This window comes from Canis lupus, chromosome X, assembly GCF_003254725.2.
Source record: "Canis lupus dingo isolate Sandy chromosome X, ASM325472v2, whole genome shotgun sequence".
Classification (NCBI taxonomy): Eukaryota; Metazoa; Chordata; class Mammalia; order Carnivora; family Canidae; genus Canis; species Canis lupus.
The window spans coordinates 59,902,940-59,920,389 of NC_064281.1; the positions used below are offsets into that span (position 1 = coordinate 59,902,940).

The window sequence follows — 17,450 nt, forward strand, 5'->3', positions numbered from 1 at the left end:
AATGCTTCAGTATGATTGATCAAATAATATAATTGTTAATCAAAAAATATATATAATTATTAATCAGTTTTCACATGGAGCTACACAAATATTGACATTTTTAAATTACTTACTTTACTTAAAAACTAAAATCTATACCTAACTTTGTATTAAAAGACTACATGTTGGTTTTTTTGAATCCTAAAATTCTTCCAAAGAAAAAAATTGCCTTTTACACATGACTTAAATGATTTTCACCACCATATTCAGTGTTCATGAGGACATGGTAAAACAAGTACTCTCATACAATCTTTGTGAGAGACTAAATTACTATCTGACATTTTGGAAGACAACTTTACAGTATCTATTAAAATGTAAAATGTATGTACCCTTTGACTCACAGTTCAATTTCTGGGAATTTATCCTAAAGGTATACTTCCACACACACCCAAAGATACATAAAATATTCCCTGAAGCATTGTTTGTTTTGGTGGAAAATTGAAAAAAAACCCAAAAGCTATTCAAAAGGCATTAATAAAACTATAATGGAATGTTACAGAACTAAAATTAATGATATAGATTTCTATGTACTAACCTGGAAAGATATGCCAAATACATTATTAAATAAAAAGAAGCAAGTTGCAGAATCTATATTATGATACTACTTGTATTTAAACAACCACCTCAAACGGTAATTTTATCTGTGTATAGATAGATGTAGCAAAGGATTAATCCTGCCCAAAGAAAGGTTAGGCCTTTGCCTTCAGCACCTGGGAAGTATCCTGTAAACTTGGAATGTCCTGTCTGAGAAAATGGTCTTTGTTTACCTGGATGGCTTGGGATACACACCAGATAGCCTAATGAGGTGAGGGGGGGTCTTTGGGCCATGTGGCATCTTCCTGACCTTTGGAGGGATCAAGATCACTCACATGGGTGGTCAAACATGTGTACATGACCAAGCCCAAACTCTAAACAAGGCTTGTATAAGTGTACTTGGTTAGCAAAACTGTGTACTCACTGTTATGTATCATTGCTGGGAGAAGTAACTGCTGTCTGCAGAATTCCATTGCCAGATCAGCCTTAGTACTCTCCTGGACCCTGTCTTATAAGGCCTTTTCCTGTTGCTGATTTTAATTTGTATTCTTTCATTATAATAACCCATAACCATGAGTATAACAGCTTTTCTGAGTTCTATGAGTCCTAGTAAATTACTGAACCTGAAAGTAGTCTTGGGCCTCTAAACACTGCAATATAAAATACATGTTTGAAAAAAAAATCCACACAATCTGATTTAAAAATGGGCAGAGGATTTGATTAGAGATTCTTCAAAAGAAAACTTATAAAAGGGCAACAGGTACATGAAAAAGACCTCAACATCACTAATCATCAGGAAAATACAAATCAAAACCACAATGAGATATCGCCTCACATCTGTTAGAATGGCTATTCTCAAAGGACAAGAAATAACAAGTGTTGGTGAGGATCTGGAGAGAAGGGAACTCTAGTGCATTATTCTAAGAATATAAACTGGTGCAGGCACTATGCAGGTTCCTCAAAAATTGAAAAGTAGAACTACCATATGAACCAGCAGTTATATTTCTGGGTATATAGCCAAGGAAACAAAATCATTATCTCAAAGAAGTATCTGTGCTATCATACTTACTGCAGCATTATTTACAATAGCCAAGACATAGAAACAACCTAAGTGTCCACTGACAGATGAATGGATAAAGAAAATGTGGGAGATAGATAGATAGATGTGTGTGTGTGTGTGTGTGTGTGTGTGTATAAAATAGTATATTATTCAGCCATAAAAAAGGAAGTCCTACCACTTGTGACAACATGAATGTATCTTTAAGGCATTACATCAAGTGAAATAAATCAGACAAAAAAAGGCAAAAACTGTATGATCTCACTTTTTTGGAATCTAAAAACAAAACAAAATAAACTCATTGATACAGAGAATAAATTGGTGGTTGCCAGAAGCAGGTGATAGGGATGAGTGAAATGGGTAAAGATGGTCAAGTTACAAACTTCCAGTTACAAGATAAATAAGTCCTGGGGATGTAATATACAGCATGATAATCATAATTAACAATACTGTAGTATAGGGCAGCCCGGGTAACTCAGTGGTTTAGCGCCGCCTTCAGCCCAGGGTGTGATCCTGGAGACCCAGGAACGAGTCCCACGTCTGGCTCTCCCTGCATGGAGCCTGCTTCTCCCTCTGTGTCTCTGCCTCTCTCTCTCTCTGTGTTCTCATGAATAAATAAATAAATAATCTTTTTTTAAAAAAACCAATACTGTAGTATATACTCAAAAGTTCCTGAGAGAGCAAATCTTAAAAGTTCTCATCACAAGAAAAAAATTAAAATTATGCAGTGACTGGATGGTAACTAGACTTATTACATTCTGTAATATATACATATATTGAATCATTATGTTCTATACCTGAAACTACTATAATGCTATATGTCAAGTGTATCTCAAAAAAATACATGCTTGCTTGCATAAACACAAAAAATTTCTGGAAGGATATACATGAAACAACAGTGAGACAGGAGGCTGGGAACTTTTACTTTTTAATATACACCTTTTCCTTCTGTTTGTATTTTGCTCAAGAATATGTATTGCTTTTATAATTTAACTTAAAAAGAACTATTTATTAGTGTGGCAATGAAAGGAAAGGAGGCCCTACCCTTAGTAAGGATATCTGAGAGAATAAAAGTAAGAAGAAACAATAAAAGTAAATATACTCATGAATAACCCTGAGTCAACAAAAAATGCTAAAAGATGTTATTCATATTGTTTACTAAGATAGGGATGTATATAACATTATAACATTAAAAAGTTTTAAAATCTTTAATGTTTAAAAGAAATAAGTTTTAATAATAAGCTTAGAAATATATCTTCTGGAAAACCTCATTCTAATGAGGTGGTAGGATTTGAAAATAGCCATAGTAAAAATCATTCTAGACAAAGTACAGGGAGAATGCAGTCATGAGGCTCTGGAGAGCACTAACAATGAGACTGAAGAAAGAGAAATTAAGGAGTCAATCCCATTTACAATTGCACCCAAAAGCATAAGATACCTAGGAATAAACCTCACCAAAGATGTAAAGGATCTATACCCTCAAAACTATAGAACACTTCTGAAAGAAATTGAGGAAGACACAAAGAGATGGAAAAATATTCCATGCTCATGGATTGGCAGAATTAATATTGTGAAAATGTCAATGTTACCCAGGGCAATATACACGTTTAATGCAATGCCTATCAAAATACCATGGACTTTCTTCAGAGAGTTAGAACAAATTATTTTAAGATTTGTGTGGAATCAGAAAAGACCCCGAATAGCCAGGGGAATTTTAAAAAAGAAAACTGTATCTGGGGGCATCACAATGCCAGATTTCAGGTTGTACTACAAAGCTGTGGTCATCAAGACAGTGTGGTACTGGCACAAAAACAGACACATAGATCAGTGGAACAGAATAGAGAATCCAGAAGTGGACCCTGAACTTTATGGGCAACTAATATTCGATAAAGGAGGAAAGACTATCCATTGGAAGAAAGACAGTCTCTTCAATAAATGGTGCTGGGAAAATTGGATATCCACATGCAGAAGAATGAAACTAGACCACTCTCTTTCACCATACACAAAGATAAACTCAAAATGGATGAAAGATCTAAATGTGAGACAAGATTCCATCAAAATCCTAGAGAAGAACACAGGCAACACCCTTTTTGAACTCGGCCACAGTAACTTCTTGCAAGATACATCCATGAAGGCAAAAGAAACAAAAGCAAAAATGAACTATTGGGACTTCATCAAGATAAGAAGCTTTTGCACAGCAAAGGATACAGTCAACAAAACTAAAAGACAACCTACAGAATGGGAGAAGATATTTGCAAATGACATATCAGATAAAGGGCTAGTTTCCAAGATCTATAAAGAACTTATTAAACTCAACACCAAAGAAACAAACAATCCAATCATGAAATGGGCAAAAGACATGAACAGAAATCTCACAGAGGAAGACATAGACATGGCCAACATGCATATGAGAAAATGCTCTGCATCACTTGCCATCAGGGAAATACAAATCAAAACTACAATGAGATACCACCTCACACCAGTGAGAATGGGGAAAATTAACAAGGCAGGAAACAACAAATGTTGGAGAGGATGCAGAGAAAAGGGAACCCTCTTACACTGTTGGTGGGAATGTGAACTGGTGCAGCCACTCTGGAAAACTGTGTGGAGGTTCCTCAAACAGTTAAAAATATACCTGCCCTACGACTCAGCAATTGCACTGTTGGGGATTTACCCCAAAGATACAAATGCAATGAAACGCCGGGACACCTGCACCCCGATGTTTATAGCAGCAATGGCCACGATAGCCAAACTGTGGAAGGAGCCTCGGTGTCCATCGAAAGATGAATGGATAAAGAAGATGTGGTTTATGTATACAATGGAATATTACTCAGCTATTAGAAATGACAAATACCCACCATTTGCTTCAACGTGGATGGAACTGGAGGGTATTATGCTGAGTGAAGTAAGTCAGTCGGAGAAGGACAAACATTATATGTTCTCATTCATTTGGGGAATATAAATAATAGTGAAAGGGAAAATAAGGGAAGGGAGAAGAAATGTGTGGGAAATATCAGAAAGGGAGACAGAACGTAAAGACTGCTAACTCTGGGAAAAGAACTAGGGGTGGTAGAAGGGGAGGAGGGCGGGGGGTGGGAGTGAATGGGTGACGGGCACTGGGTGTTATTCTGTATGTTAGTAAATTGAACACCAATAAAAAAAAAATAAAAAAATAAAAAAAAACAAAAAAAAACAAACCAAAACAAAACAAAACAAAACAAAAAAAAAAAGAAAAGGGTCTTAGCAAGAGGCTTGGAAAAAAGTTCTGCTCAAAAATTAAGCCTGACTGAAAGATAGTTCAATAAACCATGAAAATTTGTCATTATTTTACATAATTACATAGATCTATTTTATTGTTTAAATTAAACAGTATCTTGAATTAACATTGTGTGTGTGTTTAAAGGATTGAAGTACTGGTAACATGCTACAATACAAATAAAGCTTGAAAGCCTTATGGTAAGTAAAAAAGTCAGATATTGTATGATTTCACTTATACAAAATGTCTGGAAATATTTTTACGAGATGTCCAGAAAAGGCAAGTCCACTGAGACAAAAAGTACACTGATAGTTTCTGGAGGACAGGGCATTTGGAAGTAACTGCTAATGGATACTGAATTTCTCTTTGAAGTGATGAAAAATGCTGTTCAAGAAAAGAGTTGTTCTTGAAAATGAGTTCAAGAAAATAGTTGTGATAGTTATATAACATTGTGAATATACTAAATGTCATTGAATTGCAAAATTTAAAATGGTTAAATGGATTTTATGTTATGTGTGTTTTTACTGCAGTAAACTCTAGTCATTAAAATGTGGGATAATGTATATAATGTAGATAATGTAGATTAATGTAGATTAATACTCATGATGAATAAATGCTTAGCATGGCTTAAAGTAATGGTGCTATGAATTAAACAAAAGGGCAAGTATAGTAATGAGGCTATCAACAGATTATTCATTTGTCAAAACCCAATAAGGTCTACATTACAAAGAATAAACTTTAATGTATACAAATAAGAAAACAAAGGAACTGATCTAAGTGACTTAGAAAATATTTTAACCATAAATTATAAAGCTATAGACAAAAACAATCACATAAACACTGTACTATAGTTGGTAAACTTGCTTTTCATAGAGGTACAAGTTAACAATTCTGAAATTGCTTTACATGTATAATGACTCTGAACAAATAAATAAATGGATGGCAGATAGCTGGAGCCAGGATTCTCATAGTTGAAAAGGTAAGTAACAGATTAACAGAGATGAAAATGAACACTGTGATAATGGATTGGAGTCAAAGACACCATTATCAAGTTTATCTCTATACACACACACACACAAAGGGATAGATTTGTGTATAGATGTAGATTTGTACATATACCACCTAGTTCTGTCTGCTGAGAGAACCTAGAAGCAATGATACTCCAGTAGCAAGAAACACCCCCAAATACTCAGATCTTGGTTTGTAAATACCATTTTTCAATAAAAGGAACCATGGCACATTACTGAAATGGTGAATTCTGGAGCAGGGGACAGAGATAATACAACATAAGCCTGGAGTACCTTAAAGTACCAGAAAATAATGAAGGGCTTAAAACAACAACAACAACAAGTATGAAGTATCAAAGGAATACAGGAACCAATCTACAAACCTCAAAGAGCTCCTAAATGGCCAATTTGGAACATTTTGAACAACAAAATAACAAGGCATTAGTTTATAATCTTAACATATAAACTAATAATATATGATTAGTTTATGCTGATACACATCAATGACTCATTATATAACTAAGTAGGAAAGGACAAATCTTTCTTACAGAAAACTCCAAATTTTATGTACAAATAATGCTCACTAAGGGAGACAGAGCTTAATTAATTCCTGCCTTCTCCCACCCTGGGTAAGCTAGACTTAGTGACTGACTTCCAAAGAACAGAGTAGAGACAAGTGAAAATAGTAGAGCCAGTAATGTCATGTAGATCTAATGTACCCTTGATACGATGTGATGAGAAAGGTATTTCACCTCTGGTAAATTTTTTCAAAAACCTATAACCCCAGAATCTAATTATAAGGAAAACAACACACACTAGGGTGAACTTTCTAAAGGACTGAGAAGATAATGAAAACTAAAGACTGAAAAGTTGCCATAGACTAAACAAGACTGTTGAAACATGACAATTAAATGCACTGTGGTATACCCTAGATCAGATCTTGAAACAGAATGTGGACATAAAAAATGGTGAAATTCAAATATAGTTTGGAGTTTAGTTAATATATGCCACCAATGTATCAATTTCTTAGTTTCGGCAAATCTACCATGGCAATGTAACATGTAAACAGTGTGGAATCTGGGTGCATGGAATATGGGAGCATTTTTACTATCATTTCAAATTTTCTGTAAAAAATTATTCCAAAGTAAAATATTTTTAAGATGTTACTAATTTACATGGAAATAACAAGTCTTATTCATGTCACAAGATTTAAGGTATTAAAAATTTACTTCCTCATAAACAAATCACAATGTTAAGCATCTTAAACTGTTGTTTTAACTACTCCAAAGCAATTTCTTAAAAATCTGTTGCAATATTCACTAGCTTAAAGTTCTCTGATGATAAAATAACCAAAGAACTTTCAGACAAATACTTTAATCACGGAAAAAAGATAAACTTACTGAGCCTTAGATTTACAATGGCAAAGTTACTTTGGTACATGTTAATTACATCATTACCTTAAAAAAGAGGCAAAACGGTATAAATATTCAGTTATAAGATGAATAAAGTCTGAGAATCTAATTTATAAAGTGGTAAGTATAGCTGATAACACAGTACTGTGTAATTAAAATTTGCTAGAAAAGCAAAACTTAAATGCTCTCATCAAAAAAAAAAAAAAATGGGAGGAGACAATATGTGAGGTCGTCATGGATGTTACTCAAAGGGGTGAATCCTTCTTTAGACTGGAAGCCAGGCCTAAACAAAAAGAGAATGGATCTTAGATGTCCTGATGGAGAACCCTAACCACAGACCACCCAGGGACTACCTCATTCCACCTATCTAGCAGTTGGTATGTGGTTACAACATCCCAAAAGAGGAAGAGTTAAGTTTGTTGTGCTTATTGCACTTGTGCAGAAAGCAGCCACTTACCGTTATTTGACCTATGTCTCTAGAATAGAAATAATGTTGTGGTTTTCTACCCCATTATGGCATTTCAAATATAGCTTGGGAATAGACATGGATAGCTGGCTAATTATTATATAATCCAGGTCTGTCACTCAAATGTTATGATCCTAGAACCCAACCCCCAAAAACTGATATAAGCCCATACCCAGGAGTTTCTGGGCTTCTGTCTCTCTTGAGTAGCCCACCTCTCCCTGGAGTACTTTAATAAAACTGCTTTTCTTTCATTTTGCTCTCCTGTAATTCTTTAATGTAGGCAGTGAAAGTAACTGAGACTTCTTTCCTTTTCCATCTAACTCTCAGTAACACTTCCAAAATGTATTGCCCATATCAAAATCATCACATTGCACACTTAAAGTATCTTACACCTTTGTTCATTATACCTGAATAAACCTGAAAATAAAGAAAATTTAATTAAAAAAAGAGGCAAACTGATGGATTCTAAAGAATATTGTTATTTTGACAGTGAAAATCAGACTTTAACACACATCTAAAGCCTCAATAAATGTTTCATAAAATACTTAAATGATAAAGTTTAAATAAAAAGAAAAAAGATACAAATAATTTAAAATTAGTTTTGCAAATAATACAACTTGCTGAAGTGCCAAGTAAAAATTAAATATTTGGATCCTGCATCATGAGGACTACTGTCATAAGGATAGACAGTATTACAAATATCAACCTTCTCTAGTAATGATGCTTTAAAACAAAGGGAAAAACCATGCAGCAATTCTAATTACATAAACTTGGGAAAGAAACTTAATTGTTTTAAGAGTAGGAGAGATGTCTTGTTTCCATCTAATATTCAGACAATTGGAAGAAACTGCAATTGTGACTTAGGCACCTGATGCATTTTGTGTTGTTTACAAGATCTCCCCTAAAAACCTCAAACACTTGCAGACTCAGCAACTGAATTCTGAAAAACTGGCAACATTAAGAGAGCTTTTACCATAATAAAATTATAGAAGAAACAGAAAGAAGGAAAAAACCAGGACAAATGAAACAAAAACCAGACACTTAGTATGTTGCTTGTTAAACAGAACATCAGCGTATTTTCTATTCAACTTGCTAATTTATCTCAGTGTCTGTTAATATATTACCTGGATCAACCAAAGCTTTGTTAAAGATTTCCTTAAGTTTCCTACTCTTCACATTCCTTCCTTGAGCAAGGTTTCTGTACATCTCATAGCCTATGATCATAACACCACCATCTTCTTGCCACCTCTGCAGCATGTAGCTTCTCTCCTGAGGACGTTTCACAGTTGCTAATTCAGAGACCTTTTGTGGGAAAATAAAGATTTTTAAAGGTAACTATTAGGAATGTAGGAATACTGCACATTACCATGGAAATATGCATAACTGGTAATTAATCTTTTTGTTTATTGTATGAATTTCATGCAGTTATTTTAATAAAAGAAAATATTTAAAATATAATACCTCAAGCTTCTCATCATCTTTTAATCCTTCCTGCCACTTCTCAAATTCATTCATCCAATTCAAAGCAGTATTAAGAGGACAAACCACTAAAGCTGTGCTGAAATCCAATTTGTCACACAAAAGAACTGTATGAAGAAAACTTACCACCTACAAGAAAACAAATTAAGTTACCACATTCAACTAAAATATCTCGAGAAAAGTTAAAATAAAACAATCTTACGATTTACTAGTTTTGTTTTCTTTTACCTTCAAACAATAAAGCAACCAACCAAAGGTCACAAGTTCCTAACCAGGCAAAGTATGAGGAAAGAAATATAATATATAAAAAGATGGAGTTTGATTACATGATGTATAAGGTTCTTCCAACTCCAAAGCTCCATGATCCTATGATCAATAATAATAATGAAATAAAAAAATAACCATACCAAAACTTCAACTAAGTCCCGGGTTTGCACAATGCCCCTTCCCACAAACTTTCAGAAACTGCTATTGACCATTTAGAAGAGAATGGTGTCATGCAGTATTTTTCCATTTTAAAGTATTCTGAATTGATAACTCGGGAAAATGGAGGTAAAGTACGAGGACCGTAGGCTCACTCCATCCCACAAATACAGTAAAATAACTATAAAATCAATATAAACACCCCAGAAATTGACCTCAAGACTGGCAGAACAAACTCCACAACTAAAGGTAGAGAAGAGGCCACATCAAAGAAGGTAGAAAGTATGGAGATGTGGTCTGGGACAGAAATGGATCATAGCCACCAGGGTGAGGAGGAAAGATGTGGTCGTGGAGAAGGAGAGACAGATTACCACACAGGGGAGGATACAGGGAAAATGAATCCCCAAAGCAACTGGCTTAGAAAGTGAGGGGGCCAAATTTGGTGAGTTTGTGCAAACAGTGGGACCTGACATCAGAGGGCATGGCTGGGATATAGCCTAGAGGACACTGTGCTGCTCTTGGAAAGAAGACAAGCAGTGCATGGACATACAAATGAAACAGTGAAAATAGCGAAATGAAGAGTGCCTGAGGCACACAGAGGGGCAGATATTAGCTCATCTCAGACCACATCCCAGGGAAACAGCATTCACAAAGAGACCCCTCCAGGAATGAAGAAACTGGTCAACATCATTTCCCCATCTCCTCCCTTCAGCATAAGCACAAAGCCACCTGTGGGAAGTGGAAGAGCATCAACACTCATTAACTAACTTGGTTAGACTAAGCCTTAACTGCCAGCATTCCAGCAAAAGCATTCCTGAGGGTTATGCTTCCCTTAGTCCCAGGACAGAAAGCCCTCTACCCAAGAAGGCCCACCCAAATCCCTGCTCACACCATGTCTCCCCAATGGGTTTTCAGGATCTCAGTTCAGTAGCAGTTGCAACACCTTTCATTTCACAAGCAGACCTGAGCACATCTACTTAAAATATACCACATTCAGGTGAGGAACCAAAAAATGCCAACAACAGGCAAAGAGAACCTTTGCAGAAAGCTGCTGTAAGGGATAAAGTGGCCAGGACAAAACAACAAGGTACACACAGCAAACACTGTAGACACTCCCACAAGCATCAGACCCTAGGAAACAGGGGACACTATATGACACAGTACTACAAGACCTTTACTTCATAAGGCCATTACCCTAAAGAACAGGAAACAGAGCTCAAATTTCCAACACAAAGAAACACACATCAAGACATAAACAAAATGAGAAGACAGAGAAATCTATCCAAATAAAAGAACACATCAAGGCCATGGCCACAGATCTAAGTGAAATAGATATAACTAATATGCTTGATATATAATTTAAGGGAATAATCATAAGGATACCCACTGGACATGTGAAAAGAGAGGAATACAAGAGTGAGATCCTTAACAGAGAGATAATAAATAACATATCAGAGATAAAAAGCTCAATAAACAAAATGATGGGCTCCCTGGTGGATCAGTCAGTCAAGTGTATCTGCCCTGGGCTCAGGTCATGATCCCAGGGACCTGGGGTTAAACCTTGTTTTGGGCTGCCTGCTCAGTAGGGGGTGGGGCCTTCTTCTCCTCTCCCTTTATCCTCCCCTCAAGTATAAGTAAAATCTTTTTTTACAAAAAAGGGCTCAATAAACAAAATGAAAAACAAGTTAGATGAAATGAAAAGCAGGCTAGAAGAAGCACAGAAACAAATTAATGACCCGGATAACAGAGTAATGGAAAGTAATCAAGCTAAACAAAAGAGAGAAAAAATAATATGCAAAACAAGAAAAGACTTATGGAATTGAGTGACTCCATCAAACATAATAATGTGAGATGCCTGGATGGCTCATCGGTCTCGAGTGTCTACCTTTGGCTCAGGGTGTGATCCCAAAGTCCCAGGATAGAGTCCCACATTGGGCTTCCTTCCTGCAAGGAGCCTGCTTCTCCCTCTATATCTCTGCTTCTCTCTTTGTGTCTCTCATGAATAAATAGATAAAATCTTTAAAAACAAAACAAAACAAAACAAAACAATAATGTTTCTCTTATAGGACTACCAAAGGAAGATGAGAGAGAAAAGAAGACAGAAAATTTGAAAAAATAACTGAAAACTATTGTAATTTGGGGAAGGAAGCAGATAACCAGATCCAAGAAGCACAGAGAACTCCCAATAAAATCAACAGAAACAGACACACACACACCAAGACATCCTATAATTAAACTGGCAAAATATAGCGAAAAAATTTTTTAAAGAAGATAAAAGAAGTAACATACAAGGGAAAACCCATAAGACACCAGCAGCTTTTAAAGCAGAAACTGCAGGCAAAAATAAAGTGGCACCATATATTCACAGTGCTGAATGGGAAAAATCTGTGTCCAAGAATACTCTATCCAGAAAGATTATCATTCAAAATAGAAGGTAAAATAAAGAGTTCCCCTTACAAAGAAAAACTGAAGAAGTAAGAGATATTAAAGGGAACTCTTTCAGTTGAAAGGAGAGACTAAAAGTAGCAGGATAAAGGAAGAAACAACAAAAGGATTAAAAATGAATATTTCTGTGAAAAATCAGTAAAGAAACAAATAAAAGGATGTAAACTATGATACCGTACACTGAAAACATGTGGAAGAAAGGAGTAAAGAATGGGTTCAAACTTAAACAAAAATCAACTTAATATGGACTGCTATATGCAACTCTAATGGTAACCATATATCAAAAACCCATGAATAAACATGCAAAGAATGAAGAGAACTAAATTGAAATATATCACTAAAGAGAATCAGCAAAACATGAAAAAGACAAGAAAAGATCAAAGAAAATCTTCAGAAACAACATAAAATGATAACTATCAGTAATTACTTTAAATGTAACTGGTCTAAGTGCTCCGAAAAAGGACATAGGGTGACAGAATGGATAAAAAAAAGACCCATCCCTAAGCTACATACAACAAACTCATCTGAGACCTAAACAAACCTAAAGATTAAAAATGAGGGGATAGAGAAATATCAACCACTCAAAAGGATGAACAAAAAACAGCCAGAGTAGCAAGACCTATATGAGACAAAATAGACTTTAAAACAAAGATGGAACAAGGGACAAAGTAGGACAGTATACAATAAAAGGGAAATTTTAAAAAGCATCCAACAGGGAAGAACTCAAATACATAAAACAATCAATAACAAAAATAAAGGGACTCTTTGAAGATAATACAATAATACTGGGGATATTAACACCCAACTTACATCAATGGACAGATCATCTAAACAGAAAACCAACAAGGAACCATTGGCTTTGAATGACACATGGGAACAGATGGATTTAATAAATATATGCAAAACATTCCATCATAAAACAGGAGAACACGCATTCTTTAAAGTGCACATGAGACATTCTACAGAATATGAAATATTAGTCCACAAACAAGCCTCAACAAACTCAAGAAGACAGAAGTCACAGCATAAATCTTTTCTGACCAAAATGTTATTTAACTAAAAGTCAACCACAAGAAAAAAAATTAGAAAATAACAAATACATGGAAATTACGTAACATGATACTAAACAATTAATGGATCAATCAGGAAATAGAAGAAATAAAAAACTACATGGAAACAAATGTAAATGAAACCACAATAATCAAAAATTTCTGGGGTAGAGCAAAAACAGTTCTAAAAGGGAAGTTTATAGCAATACTACCTATCTTAAGCAAGAAAAATCCGAAATAAGTAACCAATCTTTATGCCTAAAGAAGCTAGAAAAAGAACAAACAAAACCTAAAACAAGCAGAAGGAAGAAGATAATTAAGATTACAGTAGAACTAAATGATTCAGAAAGACAAAAAAAAAAAAAAAAACAGAAAAGATCAACAAAACAAGGAGCAGATTCCTTGCGATAAAAAGCAATAAAACAGATAACCTCTACCTAGACAGAGAAATAAAAAAAGAGAAAGTACTTAAGTAACTAAAATTACAAATGAGAGAGAAATAAGAACTGATGTTACAAAAATACAAATAATTATAATAGTATGAAAAACAATATGCTAAAAAATGGACAAAATAGAAGAAATGGATAAATTTCTAGAAAAATATAAATTGACAAAACTGAAACAGGAAGAAATAGAAAATTTGATGAGAACCATAACCAGCAAAGAAATTGAATCAGTAAGTCAAAAAGCCATAAGAAACACAAGACCAGGAAAAGATGATTTTATAAGGTGAATTCTACCAAACATTTTAAAAAGAGTTGACATCTATTCTTCTTGAACTATTCCAAAATACAAAAGAGGAATACAACGTCCAAATTCATTCTATGAGGCCAGCATTACTCTGATTCTGAAAACAAAGACATCACCAAAAAGGAAAACCACAGGCTAATATCCCTGGTAAACACTGATGTAAAAATGCTCAACAAAATACTAGCAGACCAAATCCAATAATGCAATTTCAAAAATCATACACCACGATCAAGTACAATTTATTCTTGGGCTGCAAGAGTCAGTCAATACTGGCAAATCGATCAATGTGATACATCACAATAAAAGAACAGATAAATACCATATAATCATTTCAATAGAAGCAGAACAAGGATTTGACAAACTACAACATCCAGTCAGGATAAAAACCTTCAACAAAGTAGGTTCAGAGGAAGCCATAACTGAACATAAGACCATACATGGAAAACCCATAGCTTCCATTATCGTCAAGTGAGTAAAACTAAAAACATCTCCCATAATATCAGGAACAAAACAAGGATGTCCATTCCCACAACTTTTATTCAACATAGTACTAAAAGCACTAGCCATAGGAATAAGACAACAAAAAAACAAAAGGCACTGAAATCAGCAAAGAAGAGGTAAAACTTATACTATTTGAGATGACATAATACTTTATAAAACTCGAAAGACTCCACTGAAAAACTGCTATAACTGATAAACAAATTCAGGACAGTCACAGGACAAAATAATCAACAAGCAGAAATCTGTTGCATTTCTATACATCAATAATGAAGAGGCAGAAACAGAAATTGAGAAAACAATACCATTTAAATTTGCACCAAAAATAGTAAGATTCCTAGGAATAAACCTAACCAAAGAGGTGAAAGACCTGTACTCTGAAAAGTAAAAACACTGATAAAAGAAATCGAAGATGAAACAAAGAAATGAAAGACATCCCATGTACATGGATTGGAAGAACATATACAGCTAAAATGTTTGCATTACCCAAAGCAATCTACACATTTAATGCAATCCCTATCAAAATACCACCAGCATTTTTCACATACCAAGAACAAACAATCCTAAAACCTGTATGGAACCACAAGGATCCTAAATAGCAAAAGCAATCGTGAAAATATAAATGCAAAACATTAAAGAGCACCTGGGTAGCTCAGTTGGTTGAATGTCTGACTCTTGGTTTCAGCTCAGGTCATGATCTCAAGGTCATGGAACTGAGCCCTGTGACAGGCTCCACACTCAGCAGAGTCTGCTTCAAATTCTCTCTCCACTTGTCCCTCAACCCCCCCACCCTGCTTATGCATGCTATCATTCTTTCTAAAATAAATAAATAAACTTTTTTTTATAAAGAAAAGTATTAACAATTCCAAACATCAAGGTATATTACAAAGCTGTAGTAATCAAAATAGCAGGGTACCAACACGAAAATACACACACAGATCAACGGAACAGAATAGAAAACCCAGAAATAAACCTGCAATTATATGGTCAATTAATCTCTGATAAATCAGGAAAGGATACTCAATGGGAAAATAACAGTCTCTTGAAGAAACAGTGTTGAGAATACTGGACAGTGACATGCAAAAGAATGAAACTGGGCCACATTCTTATACAACACAAAAAGATAAGTTCAAAATCAATGAAAGAAAAAAAAAGGATAAAAGACCCGAATGTGAGACTAAACCCATAAAAATATTTAAAGAGAGCACAGGCAGTGCGTTCTCTGACATCAGCTATGGGAACATTTAAGATATATGGCTCCTGAGGCAACGGAAACAAAACAATAAACTACTGGACTTTATCAAAATATAAAGCTTCCAAAAAATATATATATATATAAAGCTTCCAAAAAGCAAAGAAATCAGTCAAATTAAAAGTTAACCTTCAGAATGGGAGAAGGTATTTGCAAATGACGTATCTGATAAAGGGTTAAGTATCCAAAATATAGAAAGAATATTTAAAACTCAATACCAGGAACACCTGGGTGGCTCAGGTTGAACGTCTGCCTTTGGCTCAGGTCCTAATACAGGAGTCCTGGGTTTGATTCCTACATCAGGCTCCCCACAGGGAGCCTGCTTCTCCCTCTGCCTAGGTCTCTGCCTCTCCCTGTGCCTCTCAGGAATAAAAGAATAAAATATTATAAAATAAAATAAAACTCAACACCAAAAAAACCCCAAATACTCAGGTTTAAAAAATGTATGTAAGGCAGAAATAGAAATTTTTCCAAAGAAGATAAACAGCAAAGAAACACAGAAAAGAAGATCAACATCATTTGCTGTGCAAAAGCTTCTTATCTTGATGAAGTCCCAATAGTTCATTTTTGCTTTTGTTTCTTTTGCCTTCGTGGATGTATCTTGCAAGAAGTTACTGTGGCTGAGTTCAAAAAAAGGGTGTTGCCTGTGTTCTCCTCTAGGATTTTGATGGAATCCTGTCTCACACTTAGATCTTTCATCCATTTTGAGTTTATCTTTGTGTATGGTGAAAGAGAGTGGTCTAGTTTCATTCTTCTGCATGTGTGTCCAATTTTCCCAGCACAATTTATTGAAGAGACTGTCTGTCTTCCAATGGATAGTCTTTCCTCCTTTATCGAATATTAGTTGACCATAAAGTTCAGGGTCCACTTCTGGGTTCTCTATTCTGTTCCATTGATCTATGTGTCTGTTTTTGTGCCAGTACCACACTGTCTTGATGACCAGAGCTTTGTAGTACAACCTGAAATCTGGCATTGTGATGCCCCCAGATACGGTTTTCTTTTTTAAAATTCCCCTGGCTATTCGGGGTCTTTTCTGATTCCACACAAATCTTAAAATAATTTGTTCTAACTCTCTGAAGAAAGTCCATGGTATTTTTATAGGGATTGCATTAAACTTGTAAATTGCCCGGGGTAACATTGACATTTTCACAATATTAATTCTGCCAATCCATGAGCATGGAATATTTTTCCATCTCTTTGTGTCTTCCTCAATTTCTTTCAAGATAAGAAGCTTTTGCACAGCAAAGGATACAGTCAACAAAACTAAAAGACAACCTACAGAATGGGAGAAGATATTTGCAAATGACATATCAGATAAAGGGCTAGTTTCCAAGATCTATAAAGAACTTATTAAACTCAACACCAAAGAAACAAACAATCCAATCATGAAATGGGCAAAAGACATGAACAGAAATCTCACAGAGGAAGACATAGTCATGGCCAACATGCACATGAGAAAATGCTCTGCATCACTTGCCATCAGGGAAATACAAATCAAAACCACAATGAGATACCACCTCACACCAGTGAGAATGGGGAAAATTAACAAGGCAGGAAACCACAAATGTTGGACAGGATGCGGAGAAAAGGGAACCCTCTTACACTGTTGGTGGGAATGTGAACTGGGGCAGCCACTCTGGAAAACTGTGTGGAGGTTCCTCAAAGAGTTAAAAATAGACCTGCCCTACAACCCAGCAATTGCACTGCTGGGGATTTATCCCAAAGATACAGATGCAATGAAACGCCGGGACACCTGCACCCCGATGTTTCTAGCAGCAATGTC

The 17,450-nt window shown here is 35.2% G+C and overlaps 1 protein-coding gene across 12 annotated transcripts in view; it reads right to left on the reverse strand.

The window, feature by feature from the left end:
• ATRX (ATRX chromatin remodeler) overlaps positions 1 to 17,450 on the reverse strand; it is a 333,614-nt gene that overhangs the window by 113,369 nt on the left and 202,795 nt on the right. For all 12 annotated transcript variants that reach the window (XM_049107206.1, XM_049107207.1, XM_049107205.1 and 9 more), the window contains 2 exons: positions 9,233 to 9,379; positions 8,896 to 9,073 (listed from right to left, as the gene is read on the reverse strand). In XM_049107206.1, the coding sequence (XP_048963163.1) occupies positions 8,896 to 9,073; positions 9,233 to 9,379 (325 nt within the window). The remainder of the gene's footprint in view (positions 1 to 8,895; positions 9,074 to 9,232; positions 9,380 to 17,450) is intronic.